The 27637-nt window shown below is 38.1% G+C and overlaps 1 protein-coding gene across 1 annotated transcript; it reads left to right on the top strand.

Annotated features, from left to right (window-relative positions):
- The first annotated feature begins 6922 nt into the window (after positions 1-6922).
- On the top strand, positions 6923-7354 carry LOC149266872 (antifungal protein ginkbilobin-like protein). Its single transcript, XM_089409430.1, has one exon. The coding sequence runs from the start codon at positions 6923-6925 to the stop codon at positions 7352-7354; it is 432 nt and encodes a 143-aa protein (XP_089265556.1).
- Positions 7355-27637: the final 20283 nt, after the last annotated feature.

Genomic DNA, 27637 nt, shown 5'->3' with positions numbered 1-27637 from the left:
TATGGTGCCGAAGAAGGGGTTGAATCGACAGCGACAGATGTTTGAGGAACAAGACTCTCTGAACCGGTTGCAGACGGAACTGGTTCAGTAACGCAAGTATTTGCTCTCAGACTAGGATCAGTATCACTGTCCCTCTGTGGCTGTTGAACTTCTTCTATAGAGGCAGGGTTTCCATAAATGTTTGGAGTAACCGGAATCTCAGATGTCGTTGGAACACTTGTTCTAACTTTGATAGGAGATTTCGAACCGGTTAAACAAGTTCGCTTTGTCCATACTGTTTTCGATTTCGGAGAAAAAGACATTTGACTCGTAAGCCTCCGCGAACGACGGGGTTTCAATTGACTTTCTTCCATGATTGTGGATTACTCGATCAACCAAAATACAAAAAGGGGAAAGTGTGTTTCCGAATTAAATGAATTTTTAGACGCTTTAGACACAACTTGCTTTTTCACTTTTAAAGAGTCAAGAAAAAGCTAAAGATGACTCTAGTCTCCTTCGATGTTTTAACGAGCCCGAAGTGACAAATGCTCAGATGGACTTTTTCTATTATAGAGTCTGAAAAAGGCCAAAAGAAACTGCTTTGGAGTTCTAGGCAGAGGGTGTGCCAAACTTTTCGCAAAACCGCAGAATACTTTTTAGGGTACGGGCGGTCGATCTTCCTGAATGCTGTGTTCAGTGCATTGCGATCAATAGGGCGGCCGACACGGCTTCCTATGGATAAAAGGTTATATTCCTATAGGGGTCTCCCAATATATACGCGACGGTACGTGGGAGCACAATCCGTACTAGCGCTATCGTCCCTCAGGAGGAATCACCCACCATCAGCGAGATCGACAGTCACCAGGCTTTACGACGCCGGAACACGTCTCTAGCCTAGACCTCTATGTTGTGCGTTATGTTGCAAAGCGTTGTTAAGTTCATTCGATTTATTTTAGGTTGATCTTTTTAGAAGTTTGCCTTTTTGGATCACCACGAGATGTATGATACAATTCCTAAATGCAGTCTAAAGATGATAAGCAAGCTTTTATATCTTTTCAACTATGAAAATCCTAGCTACAAAGGGAAAAGAAAGACACCATCTTTTCTCAAAGAGCAATCAGCACACTCTAATGCACTTTTCCTAAATCAAGCATGCAAACTATCAAGATGCAAATGAACAATGCAGGTGTTTGTTTTCCGCTTTCTTAGTATTGATGCCTAAAAAGAAAGCTTTTTGTACAACTTTGAATTTGCTTTTAAATGACAAATACAAACAAGTTTACTTTTTCGAAATCAGAAAGGGTAGAAGAGAATACAACACTTTACGACTTTCGAAATGAACACTTGTTTCGACACTTAAAAGAGACAAACTCAAACCAAAAGCAAAAGTAAATGTATAATCAACTGTAAACAGCCAATGAACTCTCTCCTAAGATCACAATCAACAGATTTGAATCAAGGGCTACAGGACGATTATTTCACTCTTGCAAAGGAAAAATGTAAATGACGCCACAAACACATAAAAACACTCACAGTCTTTTGTACAAAAGGAGGCGGAATTTAAGCAGAGAAAAGGAGTTATCAGACAGGTACCTATGCTGGTTACAGGCTGCAAAAATCAGAGATCAAAACAAGGCAAAACAGAGCAGAGAACCCCAGCTGCACAAGGCCTAACTGGATCAACGCACCCTCAACACAGAGGTTTTGACATTCAGCGCAGGTAGCCTTCACGGGACCTGCGTTGAAATGCAGAACCTCTTCACAGAGTCTGCGCTGAAGGAGAAACGAGAGTTCCTCACTAGGTTCTGGGTCATAGTTTGCTGATTAATCTACGGTTTCAGGCCAAATAAAAGCAACAAGCAAGGTACAATCAAAGGGATGCTTTGAGGGAGGACTAAGATCTATCACAAAGGATCATCAAATCATTTGTGAGTCCGTAGTTCAGATCATAGACAAATCCAGTGATTGGATCAAAGCAGCAACTGTCTACTTTGCATCTGAGAATAGCAGATGCAGTTCGATTGTTGCTATTGAGTCTATGAAACAAACAATGATAGAGACACAAATAAAACGACTAAACAGATCTTCCCAGCGGAGTCGCCAATTTGTTGTGGGGAAAAATGCTTATGCAGGACGATCCTATCCACCTAAGGTGTGACAGTGCCTTAGCAACAAACAGAAACAGCTATTCTAGTATTCTTCCTTTATGAATTAAGAATGAAGAGAGATGGATGGACTAACCGGTGTCTTCCGTTTGTCCCTCGATCCGGTTTCTCTTCTCTTTGGGAGTTCCCAGCTACTTGCCTTCTCGCTCGCCCAGATTCAACAGGTCTCTGCAAGATCACAAGAAGAGAACACTACACAAAGACATGGATTCATATTCATAACTAGTTCAGGATTAGAAATAAACTAAACATACTAATGCAATCATACATCAAAGATACATCAGTATATAGGAGAAACCAAAATAGCTTTATTGATGAATAACAAGGTTCAGGAGGAGATACAACCAAGAGGGCTCCAATCCAGCATCTCCTTCCCAGAAAATGAAATTCCTATCTTCACCTCCCTTCAAAGCATTAAGCACCCAATGATTCCAATCTCAAACCAACAACAATTCTTTGCAATAACAAAATTCCAGCCCCCCCGGGATCTCATGGAGGAGAGATCCATATATAGATGTTTGGAGAGAGGATGAGTCAGCTTGAGATCTGACTAGTGTCCTCTCCCTCTGTCAGTTCTTGCTTCCACTTGGAGACTAAGAGCCTCTTACTCATCACTAGTCGAATTCATTGAGGCAAGTGTCATTGAAGAAGATTCTGGAAGCTTCCAGGGTCTTTCCACCTCGTTGAATGAACTTGCCATTTGTCACTTCCCGCTCAGCACACCCTGGTAGTGCTTCTACCTGCGTTGCAGTGCACCTAGCTAGTGTAATCTCTGCATTTCAGCGCAGATAGCTAGTGGAGCCTCTGAATTGATCCTGAATTGACTTGTTTTTGAGTAGTTTCTGGTGGAGAACTTCTGTGAATTGCTGTGGTTTGTTAGCCTTGTTCCTCTAGGGGTAGTAACAACATGTTTAGGGACTTTGGATCCCTTAGATTATGGACATTTCATGCTTATAGCTGTAAGGCACAAAAATGTCTATAACAGTTTCTAAGATAGCTACCCATCTTAGTGGGACTAGTAGCTCTGAATAGACACTAGATTTCCCGATAACAAGAAGGAGGATTAATGCTTTAACTATTTTTTTTTTATAAAAACAACATAACTCGCAAAATTGAACTGGGAATAAAAATGATTTTACTTTTATCTGTCCTTGGTTAGTCTTTTTTTTAATATAAAGATATATTTCCTAGAGGCCACAGTTTTTGGAACTTGGCTCTGATACCAATTGTCATGACTCTACCATATCAATTTACTATTTACACAGTCACATAATTTTTTTTTTACTATACCATGCATAACTTGATTAGCTACACCTATTTCAATGTATGACGCTGCTACAACTTCAATGGTTTTTTATACTACCATACCCGTCGCACTATTAAACAAATTAATGTTTGATGACCTGGCTAATTAGTTGGCTGGGTTTATTGGGATGGTTTAGTTTTTAATGTTGGAATTCCACGTGGCTTGATGCTCAACACCCAAGGTGTTTCATGCTATTGCCATCACATGGCCCTCCATGCTTGCAGCGATTGTCATTAACTCCACTGCTCCCGCCCTGTACGTGGCCTGAGCAGGCTGTCCAGTCCCGGCTGCTCCTCTTGGAATCTCTGCCTCATCAACGGTGTAGCGCACTTCTCGCGATCCTACGGTGGCACTATCCCGGGGTTCTACTCTTCTCCGGAATGCAATGGTATTGACCTCATTCTTCTGGTAGCTTCCCTGCGGAGCCTGCTCTGATCTGGCCCTTTCCTTAGCCCCCTATGCAACTAGACACACTCGGAACGGTGTGAATGATGCCTTTGCTATTTTGAGCTCATGGTCTAGTGGTGGTCAAGACTGTTTCAGGTAACCCTATTATTTGCATTTGATTTTTTTTCTTTTTTCTTCCTCCTCCTTTCTAGCTGATTGCGTTATTTGTTCGCCAGTCTCCTTAATCGTTTCATGTGGGTTATAAACCTTGCAGGGTGTTTGGTTACCGATTTGAGGCTCGCACCTATACTAGTGGGGAAGGCGCTCCTCCAGTGTCAAGCTTCGACAGCGACCGCGTAAGAATCATTCTAGTTGGAGAGTTATGGGTCCTGTCTGTCATCTGGCGTTGGCCCATCATAGTCTTTTGGCTATTCGTTTAGTAGCATACTGTCGCCGAATGGTTAGGGTCTCTTAAGGAATTTTTTCCTTTGTTAGTTGCAGAGCTCTCCTCTGTTTCTTTAAGGTTTTCCTTTTGTTGAAGTGGGCTTAGTTCCCACCAAGACTCCTGAACTCTCTGATACACAATTCTATCTAAATTTTGCTATTCTTGCTTGGAATATGTAAGGGATTTTTGGCTACAATTTGTAAGATTATTTCTCGGTTGTATTACAGTTATTTTGGTACAAAACTGGAACTGTGTATATATTTAAATTTCTTTAATCCATTACATATTTAAAGTTCTTATGTGGATCCTCCAATATTCTCATACGTTTATTTGTTCTGGGACTATTAAGTTTTTCTTTTTTCTTTTTTACTGAGTTTTCTGTAATGAAAATTAAGGTTTTCAAGCCCAGAATGTGGCCTCGAATTAACTTGTAAAATAGTTCAATAAATAATTTTTTAATGTCTGTTGAAGGAATTTCTTGTAAATCACGTTTGTGGCTTTTGTGAACAAATTATTGGAGTCATACCCCAAACAGAGCTTAGGGTTTTTTTTTTTTATTTCTCTAGATATCAATCCCTCTATGGGTTTCGCTCTCCATTGTCATTTCCAGGAAGTTCTCTAGAGGTTTTTTACCCCTCGGTAAGTTATATCAAGATAGGTGGGGTTATATTGAAGTTCTCATCCTTGGAAGTTGCTTGCGTCCCTTCAAGGTTCAAAACCCTGAATAACCCTGAGTGACTCAGGGGTTTGAGTATATTTCATTTAATATGATATTCATGCAACAGTTATCTACCAACAACTCTTATATGATCTTGCGTGAAGTCTCTTAGCTTGCAGGGGTGATTTGAATACTGGACAATGTCCAGGTTAATTTCGTATTTTTCTTTCATCTGTCTAATTTTTTTTAAAAATACACTTGTACAGTGTAGCTCCAATGTGGTTCCGTTTATTTCTGTTTTTTTTTTTTTTTTTTTTTAAAGAACTGTAATTGTATGTTTTCCTATTTATTTCTGCACTTAACAGAACAGTAGTAATAGCTTCTTTTCTATTCCTACATTCTACAGAACTGTAATAATTTTTCTTTACAAGTACTACTATTGTCCTTCCAGTTCCACAGTTAGTCAGTACTGAATTTTCCACAAATAATATATGAAACATATTCACAGGAGAAGGCGTCGAAGGCATATAAAATAGTTGAATTTAATATACCCAAATCCACAGTGAGATAATCTCACTTTGATAACTATATTTTCAAAAGCTATATTTTCCTCTTTATTTTAAGAAATATCAAACCCTATAAATAAAACTCTTTCTATAAATGCATATCAGTTGTGAATACTTAAAAGAAAACCTTCTACTTGCAAGACCCTTCCAATTCAATTCAATTTATCAGCATTTCACCAGAAGGTACCACATACCTGAGTGCTTTTAATTAAGTACTCTACAAGGAGAGGTCACCTCTGGTTGAAGCTAGTCACACATCCTGACCTTGAGATTGTCTTTTGGGACCAAATCTCCCCCCTAGCTTGCTCACAAGACTAACAGTCTTTTACAAGTTGCACGCGCACTGCACCCTTACCATCTGATCATCACGAGACATAGTAAGCCCCTTTTCCTTTTCCTCCTGCCTGTCCTCCACAACACAGTTTTTCCCCCCTTTCCCCCTTTTTCCTGGAAACCATCCCACGGTTGGGGGGGGCAATTAGGGTTTTTTTTTAATATTAAAAACATAACTTCCCTCCTCAGAAGTTACATGATATCCCCGTGACTAGGAAATCATTTTTTATTTTTATTTTTATTTACTAATAATAAAATGTCAATTTATACAGCAGATAATAACCATCATCCATAAGTTTGTTTTTTTCCTTTTTAACTATGGTAAATAAAATATTTACAATATTCCGGGGGTATTACATTATATTTGGAAAATTAATATTATGATGTAATTATTTCAAAAAAAAAACTAAAAATTTTTGTATATACTTAGCTCATGTTTTTTTCAATATTAAAGTGTAGAAAAAATAATATTTTTACTTTTACAATATTAATAAAATATCAGTATTTTAATGATATTAATAGTAGTTATATTTTTTCTTTTGATGCTTATTCTGGATTGATGATTATTGATAGTTATATCATTCCACTAATTTGTTTATTTATTTTCAATCATGAATTACAAAATAATGAATTAAAATATGAAGCTAAATTGTGAAGTGTGAGAAACACATAGTTTTTTGAATTATAAAATGGTCACATATGGGAAATACATAATTCTTTTCAATATTTTGAAATGGGTGTGAGAAACACATAGTTTTTTGAATTATAAAATGGTTATGAGAAATATATATATACATATGGGTGTGAGAAACACATAGTTTTTTGAATTATAAATGGTCCATATGAAAAATACATAAATTTTTTAAATATTTTAAAATTGGTATGAGACACTGGTGTGTGATGGAATGGAATGAATCCAAAATAAATAAGGAAATCACCATCATTCATCTTTGACATTATGGATGTTATCTTACCAACACAACACAAGGCTATAAAAGGGGGACGTCCTCCACGGATTGATAAGTATCGCAATAATAACGTTTGGCATCTGAAATTATTGTTATTATTTCATTTGAGGTAGCCATGAGGATCAGCTCATTTAGCTTTGGTTTACCTCTCATATTACTACTCGCAGTGGTGGGCGCGCAGGCGGAAGACTGCACGACGGGTGTCTCTCATAGCTGTAACGCCGCGACATACCCAGACAACAGTCCTCTACAGGCTTCTCTGACAGCCATAATCACGGATCTGGAAGAAAACACGTTTTCAGATGGTCATTATGACACGTTTTCGAATAGTCTAACCTACAAGAACTACATTACAAATACCAACGAATTTCCCGCTGCCTACGGGCAAGGAGTCTGCATGTCTGAACTTGGTACGAGCTTGTGCGCGGCCTGCCTTACCAACCTCGCCAATTGCATCTCGAGCGCTTGCGGCCCTACCGTCGGTGCTTGGGCTCAAGCCAATGACCACTACTGTTTCATGCGCTACGAGACGTACAAGTTTTACTGATTATATGTCTCATAGCGTATCTATCTATTTCTCTAGGTCCAGCGTTGCTATCTATTTCTCTAGGTCCAGCGTATCTATCTATTTAGGTACGGTGTAGGTCCAGCGTATCTATCTATTTCTTCAATGTTGCAGAATGTGTGGTGTTTCAACGTAAATGTTGTAGAATGTTTAATGTTTACCGTCAATGTCAATTAAGTTACGTTAACGTGAATGTTTTTTTGTCCCTGATGTCTTGTTCTTACAATGTAATACAGTGAATGTTTTTCGTTCCTGATGTCCTGTTCTTACAATGTAATACATTAATACTATGGTAAACAAAGTTTATATTTATTATACTTTTTAAATTTTACTATTTCAAACAACATTTTTTTAGTTTTCGATTATTCATTTATTATTTGCAAAGTCCTGATGATTTCCAACTAGAGATCATTTTATTTAAATGGGTTTGGGTTAAATAGTTTCCAATTCTTACTGCTTTTTTATTAAAGTTTAATAGATATTTAGATTCTTTCCAAAATAGATTTCATGGATATGAATGTAGTTTTAATTTCATTATTTATTAGTGTTGGATTATTTATGAGTGTTGGATATTAAATTGTAATTTTGAGAAATTTATGTCAAAATTTCTTATAAAATTGACTAGGAAAAATTACACCTAAAAGAAATAAAAGAACATCAAAATTCAAGGTACATCAAAAACATAAATAACTCAAGTATACATATGAGAAAATGTCAAAATTTATTATAAAAATGGCTATGAAAAATTACACCCAAAAGAAATAAAAGAATGAAAAATTCAAAGTAAATTAAGTTTTTGCAATATTTTCAAGCCCCTCCCGAAGCAAGCAAGCATTACTAACGTAATCTTGTTGGCACTTTCTTTCCTCGGCGTTATGAATGATGAAAATAATCAATCTCTCATTGGTTCAATGTCCCAGGCATACTTACATAAAGTTCTTCAAAACTTTTAAAGGGATTAACTTGACTTTCGGCTGAAGCCAAAAGGAGGGGTGAATTAAAGAGTGCCACAATTTCCAGTGAATTAGCCATCACATGTATTTTCTTTGTCGATGACGTTGTTTTATCCTAATGATGGTCCAAGTTTGATTTTTCACTCGCCAATAAGGCTACATGTAGGCTGATAAATATTCATAAGTCAACTTTATTAGCAGTGGGATTGTCTAGGGAAAAGCTCACAAAGTCTCACAATCCATTTTCTTATCCATTTGTTTAGCGTGGGTGGACTAATGCTTATCCATTTGTTTAGCGTGGGTGGACTAATGCTTATCCAATTCGCTCTAGAAGTTATGCCAGTCTTATGGATGTCTTTGTGCTTGATTCCAAAATGGATTTTTAAATCTATTTGTAAGATTAGCTGCAGATTTCTATGGATGGGTTAGAAATATGGTAGGGTTTTTAATTTTTTCAAATGGGATAAAATAAATTTTCCAAAGATGTTGAAAGGTTGAGACCTAAAAGGTCTTATTCTTTGTTTAAGTTGTTGGCGGCTAAGGTTTGATGGAGATTGTTATACACAAATAACCTATGGATAGAAGTGGTATTCATAAAGTATATTTACCCTATCTCTATTGAACATTGGATCAGGAACCCGAAAAAGAAAAGGATACATTTTTTTGTTGTTTCGAAGGTAGTATTAGCTTCATTCAAAGTGGTCGAAGAAGGACTATCCTAGAAGTTAGAAAATGGTGAAGAAGGAAGAATGGGTATCGACAAATGTGTAGGGTGTGGGGAAAATTATTTTTTTCCAGAATTTTGTTGAATTCCTAAATGAAAATAGGAGGTCTACTCTGAACCAGGTGGTAGATCCTACTAGAATATCTATTTGGGTTGATGGATGGCATCATGCTAATTAGCTAAATATCCCTTTTGATTTTTCAATTCAATGGATAATTACACTACTGCCCTAAATATATTGGATGTTCACCTCAAGGAGAGGGAACAAACATTATGTTGGGTGCACTCCTCTCTTGGGGAATATTCTCCATAAATGTGTTGTTTGAATATCATTGTTGACAGGGGGATTTAGCTTGGTGATGTAAAATATTATGGAACCTAAGTTGTTTAGAAAATGAAAGGATCCTCCAATGGTGCATATAGGAAAATAAGATCCCATAGATGACAACTTATAGAAGGGAAGCATGATCATGCCTAGTTGGTCTACCCTATGTATAAATGTCAGGATTATGTGGACCATCTCTTCCTTATGTGTCCTTTTGCCCTGGATGTGTGGAACATTGTTTGAATTTTTTTTTCCTTAGACTCCATGTGGCAGGGTATCTCATGCAAACAAGTTGGAACAAGAAGACCCAAAAAATGTCATAAATCTCTTGCATATCGTCAATTGGTGCATACAGATTGCAAGGAACAATGGCATCATCCAAGCAAATATTAAAGACTCCTAAACGGCTAACAACACAAGTTCTAACCACATATGACTTAATTTCAAAAGTTGTTCATGTGCACTAGCCATGGAACATTACTGTTGAAGAAGATGTGCATTCGTATCCCTAGGCATACTTTGATAAGGCATCCCTTGCTAGGGTGAGTGTGTGGGAAAGGATATGATGTATTTGTAGGTTTTAACCTTGTACAGAAATTACCTGCATACGAATTCTAAAACACAGAAAAGAAACAATGCGAGAGCATAACACATAAAACACATGTACACAGAGATTTTCCCCTGGATCCCAAAACCGGGACTACCAGCTTGATTTTTCATTATGTTCCTTTCAATGTTATGATACATATTTATACATGCCGAAGCATCCAATACCATGGACTGAGAAACCATTGAGTCCAAAACCATGTGCGAAAACCCCCTTTGACTCCCCCCCGCTATGCAATTGGCGCAATGAAGGGGGGCTTTGCCCCCCTTCTAACCCCCCAGTTAACTATGTGGGCTAGTTGTGGAAAGAATATAACACAACCCAACATTGTCCCACTTGTTGTTTTCTTTCCACAGGGGGCCACAAGAGAGCTTAGTCACTTATCCAGCCTTGCAATGCCCATTGTTTCTCTACACCAAGAGAACTTCTCAGAGCTCAGAGATTTTGTCAATGCATCTGTAGTATTCTTAAAAGTGTCCACCTTTACTAGCAACACCTTTTTGTCTTCCATCATATCCCTCACAAAGTGATACTGAACATCAATGTGCTTTGTCTTTGAATGATATGCAGGGTTCTTTGCCAAGAAAATTGCACTTTGGTTGTCACAGTCTATCCTTATAGCTCCCTGTACTAACCCCATACTTGAACACAATATTTGCAACCATACTGCTTCCTTGCTTGCATGAGTGGCTGCCATGTATTCTGCCTCTGTAGTTGATAGTGTCACTACAGTTTGTTTCTTACTCATCCAACTGACTGCACCTCCAAATAGGTTAAACACATACCCACTTGTAGATCTTCTCTGATCTAGATTTCTAGCCCAGTCTGCATCAGCAAAGCCACGAATATCCAACACTCTGTCCAATCCTGGTCTTCCTTGGTAGCACAGACCATAATCACTAGTGCCACGCAAATACCTGAAAACCCGCTTCACTGCTGTCTAGTGCTCCTTTCCTGGTTTTGACATAAACTTGCTCAATACTCCCATTGCATGTGCAATGTTTGGTCTAGTACAGACCATTGCATACATCAGGATACCGACTGCACTTGCATATGGAACACGGGACATGTCCTCTTCCTCTTCTTGTGTCTTGGGACACTTTTCAGCAGATAACTTTACACCTACAGGAATAGGAACCTTCACCGGTTTACTATCCTGCATATTAAACCTCTGTAATATTGTCTCGACATACTTCCTCTAGTTTAACCAAAGCTTCCTCTTTGTCCGATCTCTTTTAATTTCCATGCCCAAAATATAGTTTACAGCACCAATATCTTTCATGTCGAATTTGGAGGACAAATGGGTCTTCAAATATTGGATAATTTCTTTGTCATTTCCAACTAGCAGCATATCATCCACATACAAGACCAGATAAATAAAACGGTCACCAATTAATTTAAAATACACACAGTGATCGTCTTTGCTTCTGGTGAAGCCAAGTCCCCATATAAATGTATCAAATTTCTGATACCACATCCTTGGTGATTGTTTTAACCCATACAAAGGCTTCTTTAACTTACATACCAGTTCTTTCTTACCCTTAACCACAAAGCCTTCAGGTTGCTTCATGTAGATCTCCTCTTCCAGATCCCCGTGAAGAAATGTTGTGTTCACATCCATCTGTTCTACCTCAAAATCAAAAGTTGCAGCAAGAGATAAAAGTAATCTAATAGAAGTTACCTTGGCAAAGGAGAAAAAATATCACCAAAATCCATACTGGCACCTGGGAATAACCTTTTGCTACCAACCGAGCTTTGTATTTCTCCACCTTTCCTTCTGCATTTGTCTTCTTCTTGAACACCCATTTGCTGCCAATGGGTTTTCTTCCACCTGGAAACTCCACCAGATCCCAAGCCTCATTTTTATGCAAATATGCCATTTCATCAACCATGGCCTCTTTCTAGAGTTTTCCATCCTATGAATCTATTTCTTCCTTCATAGTTCTAGGATCGTCATTAGTAATAGATAACGAAAAATTTGAACAGAAAGCAGATGGACTATACCTTTCTGGCTGCCTTCTTTCTCGAACTGTTCTTCTCACACCTAGAGTTTGTGGCTCTTCATCTTCTGATGCCTCCTCTACTGTAGAGTCTGATTCTTCCTCCTTTATCTCAAACTCTATCTTCTGAGGTTCCTTTGGTTGAACTTCATGTTTAATAAAATATTTCACCTCTCTGAACACCACATCTCGGCTGTACACAACCTTCCTTGTTACTTAGTTACAAAGCTTATAACCCTTTAAACCATCCTTATACCCAATAAAGATGCACTTTTCATATTTACTATCCAACTTGGTTCGTTTCTCCTTTGGAATATGTACATATGCATCACATCCAAATACCCTCAGATGTGAAAGAGAGGGTTTCTTACCATTCCATACCTCTTGTGGAGTCTTATCCTTGAACGCTGATGAAGGTGATCTGTTGACCAGGTAACATGCTGTCTCCTCCACTTTTGCCCATAATTCGTGTCCTAACTCGACACCACTGAGCATGCTTCTTGCCCTTTCCATCAACGTCTTGTTCATTCTTTGTGCAGCTCCATTTTGCTTAGGTGTGTATGGAGTAGTCTTCTACCATGCTATACCACACTTCTTACATAATTCTTCAAATTCCTTACTGCAAAACTCTCCACCGTTATCTGTCCTCAGCACCTTTATCTTCTTCTTTGTTTGGTTTTCCACCAGAGCCTTAAATTCTTTAAACCTGTCAAAGACTTCAGATTTCTTCTTAAGGAAATATATCCATGTATTCCTTGAGAAGTCATCTATAAAGGATAGATAGTACATAGACTTACCTAGTGATGAAACCTTCACATGTCCAAGCACATCACTATACACAAGCTCTAATATCTGTTTCGCCCTCTTACCACCAGAGGGGAAACTCACCCGATTCTGTTTCCCATATACTCAATTTTCACAAAAATCAAAATCCAAAGAGCTATTACTCATACCTTCTACCATACCTTTACCATGAAATATTCGAAGGCCCTTCTCTCCAATATGTCCAAGCCTTTGATGCCACAACATGGTCTTCTCTCCAGAGACCACTAGATTTTCTGCTCCACTTTCAGGAACCACAGAAATTTTGCACCTACCAACAACAGTGCTACTTGCAGCTTGTACAGAGTTCCAATCCAAACTCCCCGCATCAATACTAGTGCCCCCCTAACCATATTACAGGTATCCTTCTCGAGTACTATTTTTACACTTGCATCATCCAGCTTTCTTACTGAAACTAGATTTCTGGCCAATATAGGAATATGCAGAACACCTGGAGGTGTTCTAACCCTTCCACCTTGCAACTTCAACTTTACTTTTCCACGACCAATGATTCTATCTTTCTTGTCATCCCCCAAGAAGACATCACCACCATCATATTTCTCATAATCGTAGAACCACTTTCTATGGGGAGTGAAGTGAAAGGATGCACTTGAGTCAATCATCCATGCCTCGTGATCTACATGGGTACTTGAAGAAGCCAAGTACACATCCCCACCTTCATCTGAGGTGGTTTTTGCCTCTGCAGAAGGAGCATCATTAGATCCATTTCCTTTATCAGGAGCTTTAGATTTACAGTCCCTTTTGTAGTGCCATTCCTTTCCGCATTTCCAGCACACCACATTTACAGGTTTTCTTGGAGATTTAGATCTCCCTCTAGATTTATATGTTGGAAATAATACTGAGAGTGGGGGGTGAATCAGTATTATCAAACTCTTTCAATATACCTTTCAAATTTATCCTTTAATTTATTCTTCAGATGTTGACCTGATCCTTCTACTGCGCTGCGTACCCCCGCACTGCGCCTTCTATTGCGCTGCGTACCTCCGCACCTTCGCCTTTGGATCGCCTGCGGACCTCCGAATAGAGCCAAATTATCAGTCCTCCAATGTGCCACAGACTGTCAGATCCACAGATCTGATCATGCGCCCAAGAGATCACGACATCTCAATAGATCCGCCTTACAGTTTTCACCTTGATTTAGATTTAGCTTTTAAACCGATTACCAAAATTTCAGATCTTAAGATATTCAAAATTCACAAGTGTCTAGCCAAATGATCTCCTTTCCTTTTTATAGGCTAGGCCTTTGCTCAAACCGTGGTCCAAAACCATAGAGAACCAATACAAGGGACCCAAAACCGGGGTTCAATAATTTAGATGCTATACCACGGACCAAAACCATAATATCATAAACGTCGGACTAAATACCATGGACCATTCATAAGAATTCCCACGTGCGCACGCTTCTCTGCATTGGAGTGAGTGAAATTGAGGTCCGCACCTTTTGAACAGAGTACCTGCGGGTATGTCCGCACTTCTTGGTAGGGGTACCTGCGGGTCCGCAGCTTTTCTCATTTTCTATGATTTTGAGAGCCTGAACAGAGATCTGCCACTTGAGTGTGTTGCCATCAAGTACAACACCTGTGCCATAGTGCCACACCTGAATCATAATGCCAACAATCTCCCCCTTTGGACTTGATGGCAACCCCAAGATCCTCAAAGCCATTCTCCCCCTTTGACATCAAGGGCAAAGGGTTATGCTCCCCTTGAGAACATGCTGAAATCTCTGCTTTGCTGTGCTGATCATGCTCCCCCTGACTATAGACCAGATCTGCAAAAGAAAATTTCTTCAAGAAGAACCATAATCCATCATACACCATAAATGACCTTGAAAGAGATAGAGACATATTAGCAGCAATATTTAGATCAGCATCCATGTTCTCCTTCTGTACATTCTTCTCCAAGATCTTCTACCATAATGCCAACAATGCATTATTAGAAGAATATATGCTCCCCCTGAACCTGTGCCATTCGATCTTCGACCAAACCATAAACCAGCAAATGTACGCGTATACCCCATATGAAACTCGCGTACAACCAACAATCCCTGAAACAGATGAGATTCAACAACAAGATGATGCATCAACTACCCCCAGCTTTTGCCTGAGGTATTCAAAGGTCTCCCTGGGCAGTGGTTTGGTGAGTATATCAGCAACTTGTTCCTTAGAAGGAACATACTCCAACTTGACCTTTTGTTCAAGCACTTGTTCCCGAAGAAAATGATATTTGATAGGTATATGCTTGGTCTTTGAATGCATGACTGGGTTCTTTGAAATGCTGGTAACACTTGTATTATCACATAAGATGGAGATAGGTGGTGTAAAAGTGATCTGAAAATCCTGCAAGGTTTGCATCATCCAAAGGAGTTGAGTGCAGCAAGATGCAACAGCCACATATTCCGCTTCAACTGTAGATAAAGCAATTGAACTCTGTTTCTTACTGAACCAAGATACTAATCTGGGACCCATAAAGAATGCACCACCACTTGTGCTCTTTCTGTCATCCATGCTTCCAGCCCAATCTGCATCTGTATAAGCATGAAGAGTGAGATCTGTATCTTTAGGATACCATAAGCCATAGTTTTGAGTTCCTTGAAGGTACTTGAAAATTCTCTTTACTGCCTGAAGATGAGTTTCCTTTGGATTTGCCTGAAATGTTCCAACTATTCCCACTGCATGCATGATGTCTGGTCGGGTACCTGTCAAATAAAGTAGACTTCCAATCATAGATCTATAGGTTGGTTGATGCACTGCTGCTGATTCATCATTTGCACTGAGGCTGCATCCTGTGACCATGGGGTACATACTGGTTTTGCATCTTCCATGCCATATTTCTTCAAAATCTACTTGAGATACTTGGTTTGCGACAAAAAGATACCGCCTTCATTTTGTTGGATTTGCAATCCAAGAAAATATGTCAGTTCTCCAAGCAAAGACATTTCGAATTCTTTCTGCATCACCGAGGCAAAGCTTTGACTCATAGCTTCTTCATTGCTGCCAAAGATAATATCATCTACATACACAACAAGTATTAGCAATTTTTCATTTTCAATTTTTATATAAAGATTGCTATCTGCTGACCCTTTTGAGAAACCTTGTTGATGAAGATATTTGTCCAAACGGTAGTACCAAGCCCTTGGAGCTTGTTTAAGACCATAGAGGGCCTTTTTTAGTTTGTATACAAGATTTGGATCATTCCTAAGAATGAAACCATCTGGTTGCTCAATGTACACTTCTTCTTCTAAGTCTCCATTCAAAAAGGTTGATTTCACGTCCATTTGAAATACTTTGAACTTCTGAAAACTTGAGAGAGCAAGGAACATTCGGATGGCCTCAAGTCTAGCAACGGGAGCAAAAGTTTCTTCAAAGTCTATTCCTTCTTGTTGAGCATACCCTTTACAAACAAGTCTGGCCTTGTTTCTAATCACTTCCCCATTTTCATTTAACTTGTTCTTGAAGATCCATTTTGTTCCTATGACATTCTTATTTTTTGGTCTAGGAACCAACTCCCAAGTGTTGTTCTTTTCGATCTGCACAAGTTCTTCATCCATTGCCTTGACCTAGCATTCATCTTTGCATGCCTCTTTTACATTTTGTGGTTCAGTGGAGGAGAGTAAAGCCAAATAGCTTGAGGCTTCTGCAATTGTTCTTCTTGTTTGTACACCTGCCTCTTTCTGCCCCAAAATTTGAGATTCTTGATGATTCTTTTGAACATACCTGGATGGAGTCTTTTCTTCTATCCTTATCTATTCCTCTAGTGCCTCTTGAGGTTCTTCTTCATCATCAGTCTGATTTTGAGGGTAGTCTTCATCCTCTTCGATATTTTCATAATTTACTTGCCTAGGAATGTATCCTTTTTCATCAACCACTACATCAATGCTGTCAACAATTCTTCCAAGTCTTTTATTGTAACACTTATATGCTTTGCTGTGGGGAGAATAACCAAGGAGAATGCCTTCATCTACTCTAGGTTCAAGTTTGCCAAGCTGTTCATCATTATTCTTAATATAGCATTTGCTTCCAAAATTTTTGAAATGCTTTACCGAAGGAGTCTCACCATACCAGAGCTCATGAGGAGTTTGAGTGCTGTTCACTCGGACATTTGTTTTGTTGAGAATAACAACCGCAGCAAATGCAGCTTCACCCCAGAAGGTTGCGGGAGTTCCAGACTCATCAAGCATAGCACGAGCCATTTGTTGAACTGTTCTGTTCATCCTTTCCACCACTCCATTTTGCTAAGGAGTCCTAGCTGTAGAGAATTCCCTTCTTATTCCATGTTCTTCACAGAAATCGAAAAATTCATTTGAGGTAAACTCCCCACCTCTGTCAGACCTGAGGCACTTAATTTTGTGATCTGATTCGTTTTCATCCAAGGCTTTGAAAGATTTGAATTTTTCGAATGCTTCGTCTTTGTGCTTCATAAGTCCTAACCAGACCATCTTGGAGAAGTCGTCAATGAATAATATAAATTATTCTTCTCCTCGAGGTGACCTTGTCCTAAATGGACCACATACATCTGTATGGACTAGCTCAAGAGGCCTGCTAGCTGATCCTTCCTTCTTAGGGAAGTTAGTTCTAGTTTGCTTACCAAACTGACATGATTTGCATATTGTGTTGTCTGGAATTTTGATATCTGGAAGACCATGAACTGCTTAGTATTTGCATGCTTTCCTTATTTGTGAAAAGCTTAGATGCCCCAACCTCTGGTGCCATAACCAGTGTTCATCATCCTTGCTCAAATAGCATTGTTGTTGTCCTTCTTCAAATATGTATAAATTATTTGGAGTTCTTCTGCCTTTGATCACTGTTTTTCCTGTATCAAGATCACGAACACTACATCCACTTGATCGAAATATTACCTCGGTTCCTTGATCACACATCTGACTGACACTCAGTAGATTATGCTTCAAGCCATCAACATACAAAACATTTCCATCTTTGACTTTTTCTTTCAACTGAACAGTGACTTTTCCTTTTATGACTGTAGGGGTATCATTTCCAAAAGAAACTTTCTTTCCCTTTTCTAAAGCACTATATGATTGAAGTTTTTCTTTATCACCTGTCATATGCTTCGAACATCCACTGTCGATGTACCATTGATTTTCCTGTCCTTCTGCATATAAAGCTCTCCCACATCTTTCTAGTTGTGGTTCCTTCATTCTCCATGTTTTGGCACTTGAGGTTTGTTCCTTCTGAGTTGTCTTCCAAAACCTGCTCCTGCATTCAGAATCTTCATGACCGAAGTTATTACAAATAGAACATTCAATTTCATTTTCAAGGACGGAAAAGTTGTTATAGGTCCTTTTCGTGATTCCAGTCATACTTCTTTATTTTTGAGCTTCTCTAGTCATGATTGTCTTATAGGCAACACATTGAGCTGCTTTGTGGCCAAAGTTATGGCAAGAGAAACATTGGCCATTGAAGAAACTCCTGCGATTATCAAATCTACCAGCCAAATGATTTTAGTTTCTATTGTCATCCATTCTTGAGGCAAATTAAGAAGATTTTACCTGTGGCTGGTTGTAGCTTTTGTTCATCCTTAAGAAGGATTGCCCCCGATTTACCTGGTAGTATTTGTTTATTCTTGATGTAAATCGTCCCTGTTTTACCTGATGATTTCCATTGGGCTTTTGCTCATTCCTCCTTGCTGCATCAAGATAACTTTTTGAGGTGGATTCTTGAGATGCTTCTCCATTATATCCCAGACCTGTCTTGATTAGTGGAGAATGCTGCACATTGATAATCTCATCCATAGTTTCAGATCCTTTAACAAATTTAAGATTAAGAGCTTTTGTTTTCTCAATCTCTTTTCTAAGACCAACAATTTCACATTCTAGCCTTTCATGATGTTTTTCTCTTTCAACCAGTTGACATTGCAGAGAATCAATAATCACATTTTTCTCTTCTAAACAAATTTTGAGATTAGAAATCTCTTCATACAGACCTTCTTCATCTATAGCATCCATGTAATCATCATCTTCAAAATCCATTAAAAGTTTATAATTGTTACCTCGTTCATCTTCATCAATATTTGAAAGTCCATCACTATCTTCATGAGTGTAATAGCTTTTCTTGGTTACACTCTGTTTCTTGTTCCATCTGACAGGTTCTTTACCTTTATCAAGCTTGTCTTTATGTGGACACTTTGTAGCATAGTGACCGACTCTTCCACAAGCAAAGCATTTGAAAGGTAACTTACCTTTGAATCTTCTAGCACCTCCTTGAAGGTTCTTGACGAAATTTGATTCTTCTTCTTCTTCTGACGTGTGTCCTGACTCATAGTAGTCTCCTTTGCCTAAAGCCTTGAAGGCAGCTTCTCTCCTATCTGATGGTCCTCCTTTCCTCATTTCATAAGTAGTTAGAATTCCGTGCAGCTGTGACATTGTAAGGTTTCGTAGATTCTCTTTTTCTTCTATTGCAGAAACTTTAGATTCAAACTTAGGGGACAAAGATCTTAGAACTTTTTCAACCACAACAGCCTCTTTTATTTCTTCACCCAAGTTTTTCATACAATTAACAATCTCATCTACATGAAGAAAATAGTTAGCCACACTTTCATCATTGTACATTTTGAGATTTTCATACTGAATTCTGAGGGTTTGAAGTTTTGCTCGTTTTACTTAATCATCTCCTTCATAGCTCAGAACAATCTTGTCCCATATTTCTTTTGCGGATTTATACTGCATAACCTTGACAAATTCTGATTGAGATAGACATCCTAATAGAGTATTGACCACCTTTGCATTTGTTTCATATTTCTTCTTCTCAGCCGGATCTGTAGGAGTTGCTGATGGAAAAGTATACCCGGTATCTATGATATCTCAGACTTCTGTACCAAGAGATTGAAGATAGGCAGTAACTCTTACCTTCCAATATACGAAGTTTGTCCCATCAAAAATCGGTGGCCTGATTGATGCTTCCCTCTCGTAGTTGCTCATGATGAAAGATCTTCCTTCAAGCGATCAAGCTTCTTCTGAACGACCCGCTTTGATACCGATTGTTGGAAATAATACTGAGAAGGGGGGGTGAATCAGTATTATCAAACTCTTTCAATATACCTTTCAAATTTATCCTTTAATTTATTCTTCAGATTTTGATCATTAATTTGTATGTCAGTACCATATAATAATGAACAAGAACAAGAAAAATAGATAGTCACACCAAAGAACACCAGATATAAGGTGGAAACCCAATGCGGGTGAAAACCACCTGCTGCAATATGTCTCTATCTTCTTTCAATTAGAAACTTCTTTTTACAATGATTTTGTACTGGTTCAGTCTTTTACCAGTACGCAGGCTGCAACCTGCAGAGAGCTACAACCCTCTCTCGTTTTCCAGACTCTCCTGGAAGGGAGCTACAACCCCCTTGGCTATTGTACTAGCCAAGATAGTCGTACGTAGGTGCAGGCCTACTTCTTCCAAGGACCATGTTTCATTAATTTTCAGACTGGATCCATGAACATCAAATAATCATCAAGTACATATGAATCACCCAATATCCTTTTACAATCAACCAATGAATCAACCAATAACTTCTCAGAATGTAGTAACCAGAACAGCAATACCAGTAATCTGAACCTCTAACTCTTCAGCAATAGATAAAAGGCAGCCAACAATAATTTTAAGGAAAGTCCGCAACTTCACCGATAGAAACCTACGTAGATCCACACCCAATCTTTCTTATGCTCTGCGTATCTCCGCACCTACCCCTTCTGCTGCACTGCGTACCTCTACGCAGATCCGCACCTGCACTGTCTGCTCGATAGCGTACCTCCGCACCTGATCCTTCTACTGCGCTGCGTACCCCCGCACTGCGCCTTCTGTTGCGCTGCGTACCACCGCGCTGCGTACCTCCGCACCTTCGCCTTTGGATCGCCTGCGGACCTCCGAATAGAGCCAAATTATCAGTCCTCCAATGTGCCACAGACTGTCAGATCCACAGATCTGATCATGCGCCCAAGAGATCACGACCTCTCAATAGATCCGCCTTACAGTTTTCACCTTGATTTAGATTTAGCTTTTAAACCGATTACCAAAATTTCAGATCTTAAGATATTCAAAATTCACAAGTGTCTAGCCAAATGATCTCCTTTCCTTTTTATAGGCTAGGCCTTTGCTCAAACCATGGTCCAAAACCATAGAGAACTAATACAAGGGACCCAAAACCAGGGTTCAATAATTTAGATGCTATACCACGGACCAAAACCATAGGATCATAAACGTCGGACTAAATACCATGGACCATTCATAAGAATTCCCACGTGTGCACGCTTCTCTGCATTGGAGTGAGTGAAATTGAGGTCCGCACCTTTTGAACAGAGTACCTGCGGGTATGTCTGCACTTCTTGGTAGGGGTACCTATGGGTCCGCAGCTTTTCTTAGGCTCACCTGTGTGTATCTCATTTTCTATGATTTTGAGAGCCTGAACATAGATCTGCCACTTGAGTGTGTTGCCATCAAGTACAAAACCTGTGCCATAGCGCCAAACCTGAATCATAATGCCAACATTATACCTCCCACTCGATGACCTATTTTTGTTTCTGTTCTGGGACCGTCCTCGTACAAACAAGGTATCACCATTCTGGCTGTCCATATTTTTCCGTCTTATTTCCTCCGTCAGCAAGGATGAGACTATTTCATCAAACTGCAAGGCAGTTGCATTGCTACCTATTGCAATAACAAAACTATCCCACGAATCTGGTAGAGAACACAACAAATTGATGCAATTATCTTCATTTGAAATTTTAATATCAACAGACGATAACTGACTTACCACAGTATTAAACGCATTCAGATGCTCTGTCACTGAGTCTCCATCTTTCATCCTCAGGTTATACAATTTTTTCCGTAGGAACAGTTTATTCAGCAGAGACTTAGATTGGTACAAAGTCCCTAACTTGTCCCACAAAGCCTTTGCTGTAGCTTCCCGTGATACATTCAGAAATACTGAATCATAGACACACAATCGTATTGTGCTCTTTGCCTTCCAATCCAACTTCTTCCGTTCTTCATTAGAAACTCTCATTGGTTTAGAACCCGTATCTACCATGATCCACTGATCTTTATCCACCAATAGATCCTCCATCTTGAGTTTCCACAACTCAAAACTTTGACCATTAAATTTATCGATCTCTATCTTTCCACTGCTCGCCATCTTCTTTCACCCTGAGAATCGATCCCGCAAATCTCCCACTAAACAGGGCCTACCACAGGCTTGAGTGAAACCTCTCAACAACAAAGGCGTCCCCTTGAAGCCAAAATGACTCTGATACCAAATGTAGGTTTTAACCCTGTACAGAAATTACCTGCATACGAATTCTAAAACACAGAAAATAAACAATGCGAGAGCATAACACATAAAACATATATACATAGAGATTTTCCCCTGGATCCCAAAACCGGGACTACCAGCTTGATTTTTCATTATGTTCCTTTCAATGTTACAATAAATATTTATACATGCCGAAGCATCCAATACCATGGACTAAAAACTATCACGTCCAAAACCATGGACCAAAAAACCATCGAGTCCAAAACCATGTGCGAAAAAATACACAAAACCATAGGTAGGTCCTTCCAACCTAATATAGGGTCCAAAACCAAAATTTTCCAGGCCCTCAAACCGATTGTGACTCCCCCCACTATGCAATTGACACAATGAAGGGGGGCTCCACACCCCTTCTAACCCCCCAATTAGCTACGTGGGCTAGTCGTGGAAAGAATATAACACAACCCAACATTATTAACAAAAGGAGATTAAGAACCACTTAGAAAAACTCTAGTGTAAAAAGAAAAGATGATTTACTCTAATTTCCAAGCTAAAAAGAATCTTACCATCTAAAATTGAACAACCAATATGATGCAATTACAAATATAACTATTTAATTTCTTGTGGATGCGAAACATTATTTAAATAAAAATGTTACATCAAATAACTCTTTTTAATTACTATTCAAAACTATATGAAATAGCTAAAACCTTAAAAAAATCGAACAAGACTTGACTTTTCAACTCTCATTCTAGCCATACGATATATCCAATCGATAATTGATATAAGATTAAAAAGAAATTAAATTTTCAATTTTCCCAGGTAAATCGCAACAATTTCTTACATCCAAGAAATGATCCAAATCAAATCACGAATGTTCCTTTACACATATTTCCAAATGAAGGTATTTTAAGTAAAACTTAACATTAAAATTTAAATGAACATCTTGCATCTTAGCACAAAGAATTAAGAAACATGAGTGGTTTCAATGTAATTGAATCTAATTTCAAGAAATCATGACCTAGAAACAATGTGCTACTTCATTGTCCCTTTTCCTATGCATTCTCATAAGCTTGCAAGAGAATGTCTATAAATTGCATTTGGAATGAAACTTTTGACTCACTGGAGAATGTTTATAAATCGCATTTGGAATGCAACTAGTGATTCACTCCAGCAATCTAGAAATTAAGTCAAATAAATTTCCCTTCATGACCGCTAACTATTTATCACTTCAATAACTTCAATTTCACACATAAGTGTTAGTACACAGTAAAATTAGTTGCATGGATAGAAGATATATCAGTTTCAAGACACTGAAAGAGAATAAAATGTTTGTTCTTCATTCCATCTAACTCATTCCTCGAATACAATTCTACACACTCTTCCTTAATTCACTCTCCACAGGTTTCTTCTTTCTTAATATGTAGCCCCAAAATGGTTACAACCAAATTTTGTTTATATCCAAAATAGTAGGATCTAGTTGAAAAAATAGGGAGAAAAATCCTAATGAACTAATACAATTCCAACACACAATAGGTATCTTTCTACTTCTGGATAATTGCAAGCTACATTTGGGCAATAAGCCATTTATTGGAACACACCTCACCATCCACTCAAGAAACATAGATTTCTAGAAGTTACATGGAAAATAAAGATTTTGCATGATGCTCCTGCATCATACACCAAAACATCAAATTGGTCATGGACTCTTGTCCATGAGGTCCCATTCGACTTCCTTTTTGTAACAATGCAGCAGATACCCAAGGTTTCTTCTTTGGGTGGTTCCCCCATTTAAGTAATTCTTTCATCCATTTCTTCCATCATAGTTTCATTAGATGTAGTTGAGCTTTCCACCTTTTATCTTGAGATGGCACATGATTTTCCTGAATTTGTTTCTCCTAGATTACGAAAAATGTTCTTTTTACTATCTAGGTAATTGAAAATCACAAAATTGCATGGATTAATTGGAACCATCAATGTTGGGTCCGTTGTCTTGTGTTGGATTTTTCCTCAAGATACCCTACTACTTTACCATTTGTAGCATTGTTCCAAAACTTCTTACACTACTATCCTTCAGAATTATTAACTACTACTCATTCATTTGAATCTCCTATTTCATAACCATTTTTTTCTATTCAAAAGCACTATTTGTTTTGCAATTTTTTTTTGAAACCATTCATTAAGCATTTTATCTTCAAAATTAAATAAATTCTGGTTTGTTCAAGGCAAATTAGTCACCTTCAAATCTTTTTCTGCAATCTTTGTCTTATATTTTTTGTCATATTCCCTATTTTCTACATCCCTAGTTGACATTTTTTTCTCACTCATCAAAAGCATGCTTGGATCCAATATCTCTCTGATCCCTTCATTTTTTATTAGTAGTAACACATGCTTTTGTCCATATTTTTCAAAAGTGTAGGTCTTTCCAGGGTCTTTCTAGAAGGACATGACAAGTATCTATCTACAAAATATCACAAAGAACTTGTTCTTAATATTTTCCAATTTGGAACTCCGCTTGGAATTTCTCACTTACAAATATTTGTTGTCCCTTCTGCAATTATGAAACCTTATACAATGTAGGATGTGGTATCCTATCTAGCCATAATTTCTCTTCCATTTTTGAGGAAAACCAGATTGTAAGAACTACCATTATCAATAATCAACTTGCAACATTTACCCTTTTCTTTAGAAGTTGTCCTGAATAAGCTTCTTATTTTCACTAGTTCACCTACATAATTGTCTCTTCCTGGTATCTCTCGCTTCATCATTAAATCTTATCCTTCTTCTAGAACATTGACACATTATTCTTCCCCCTTTGGAGTTTCAACTTCAGGTTGTATTACTTTTGCGTGTCTTCTCCTTGCAGCATTATTTGGACAGTCCCATGAATAATCACCCAATTCACCACAAGTATAACATCTCACTTTTTGATCTCTCACTCTTCCTCATCCTCTTAAAGAAGACCTTCTCCCTTTGGAATCACTGATTCTTTCTAGTTTTAGTTGTTGGCCTGAGCTGCTAGCTTCTCTCTTCTTTTGTTATTATTTTCCTCCAGAACACCTTACTCTCCTTCTTTGAATATGCTTCCTCATCAATGTTTCTTCATTTTTCAATGCAACCTGATAAGCTTCTTCAATAGATCTCTATTACATTAGAGCGTATATAACCTAAATGTCAAATCTCAAATCATTGATATAGATGGAAGATCTCTCACGTGTGCCCTCTATGTATCATCATCTATTGTTCACTTTATAAAATTCATATTTATAAGATTATTCATATTCATAAACAAAATTAATTGATAACATTCAGGAAGGAATGTATGATCCAATTGATTAGTCATCCTACTCCCTCTCTTGAGCTTTTCTTTGTTCTTCAAGGCCCTTTCTTCCTGCACCCTGTCCCACCATAAAGCTGCATGTCCTCTCATCTTTGCAATAATAAACTTAACTTGGTTCTACTCTGGTATATCTGCATACTCAAAATTCTTGTTCAAATAATTTATCCTATCCACCAATTCTTATGGATCCAAACTTCCACTATATGTAGGTACTTCTTCCTTTGACCTGAAGCCTCGACCAAAATATACTTTAAAATTTTACCTTCAGGGTTCTACAACTATCTCATCTTCCTCCTATGCAAGTTCTTCATCACTTGTATCACATGTATGATCATAATTCCCGGTAGCCTCTATGGCTTATTGCCTTCACCAAAGAGTTCTCACATATTCCCTCAACTCTGTATTTACCACTATTCAACCTCTTCCTTGACCTCTACCTCTTCCAACTCTAAATGCCATCCTTTGACAAATAGATCGGTCATAGGGACAACCTACATTACTTAGATTCCTCTTTTAATTACCTTACTACTCTAATACCGAATGATGCAATAGCCAAAGGAGATTAAGATGCACCAAGAAAAACTCTAGTTATAAAAAGAAGATGATTAACTCGCGTTTTCAATCCAAAAAGAATCTTACCATCTACAATTGAACCACCAATCTGATGAAATTACAAATATAACAATTTGATTTTTTGTGGATGAAAAACATTATTTAAATTAAAATGTTGCATCACACAACTCTTTCTAAATAGCTCCCCAAACCTATAAGAAACTAAGTTCAACCTTAAAAAAGAAGCCAAACAGGAGTTGGTTATGTTGGAAATAATACTGAGAGGGGGGGTGAATCAGTATTAGTCAAGTCAATAATATTTTTCTTTTCATACTCAAATTTGTATACGCTACTTCCATGAGGGTAACCTATGTGTACACGCCAATGTGCTTAAGGAAACAAGCGTATATCGAGCAGACTAATGATTCAGTTAATTCATCATATATTGATCTTTAATTTGTGCATCAATACTTCATTAAACATTAAACATTAACCATATGTATTTAATAACAGAGTGAACTATCACACACAAGCAACACACATGAACACCAATATTTAAGGTGGAAACCCATTGTGGGTGAAAACCACTTGCTATTGTTGTCTCCATCTTCTTTTAATAATAAGAAAATCTATTTACAACAATGTACTGGTGTAGACTCATACCAGTACGCAGGCTTCTACCTGCAGAAGGCTACAACCTTCTATCATTCTCTAGCTTCTACTGGAAGGGAGCTACAACCCGCTAGCTCTTGTACTAGCCGATATGTTTACTAGTACGTAGGCACCAACCTACAGAAGGCTACAACCTTCTCTCTTCCTCTAGGGACGTCGTTTCATAAATTTTCAGACTAGATACTCCCGGAACACAACATCATAATCTGAAGGCCACATTTCATCCAATTTTCATACTGGACCCATCAACAACATTGAAGCTCAAATTCAATCACCACTGCAATACATTCATCAACTGTATCTACATCAATCAATCACTAAAACTCAATCTGAATCAACCAAACTCAATCAATCACTGATAACCTCTGAACCTATGACAAAACTAAATCAATCATTCATTCAAACTTTACCAATCAATTGCAACAGATAGATCACTGTAACCAGTACCTAGATCTGAGTTACATTAACATTCAAAATGAGTTGTAATCTTAAAACCATGCTTCAGAGTGTATACACTATTTGACAGAAGCCAACCTGAGTGTATACATAGCTTCCCTGAAGCAAACCAGCGTGTAGTTCTGTAAACACTTTGCTGCACTTCCAGACTTCAGACATAATCACACATAGAGGATAAAACATGTGTTAGTGATTAGATCTAGCACATCTATTATCAGATCACATAATGATAAGTCATTATGATCTTGATCCATCATTAGATTTCATCCATCAACACTGAAGCTAATCACAATCAACCAATCTGAATATGGAGAATACTGTCACCAGAAAATAGTCACCAGAACATAATATAGAACCCAGAATATTGCATCATCAAACAAAACCCTTATAGATCATACTTTAGAATATATATGCTACATCCATAAGCCGAACCAGCATGTATACACTCTTTTACCAAGGGAAACCAGCATACAGATCTGCAAATTCCATTCTGTGATGTATACGCTACTTTTGTATGCTGAATCAGTGT

Source organism: Pinus tabuliformis, chromosome 6 (genome assembly GCF_031772625.1).
Source record: "Pinus tabuliformis cultivar Carrire ecotype Pingquan chromosome 6, CPIR1, whole genome shotgun sequence".
Taxonomy (NCBI): Eukaryota; Viridiplantae; Streptophyta; class Pinopsida; order Pinales; family Pinaceae; genus Pinus; species Pinus tabuliformis.
The sequence above is the reverse complement of the archived record's forward strand: the minus strand, read 5'-3'. Positions and strand labels throughout refer to the sequence as shown.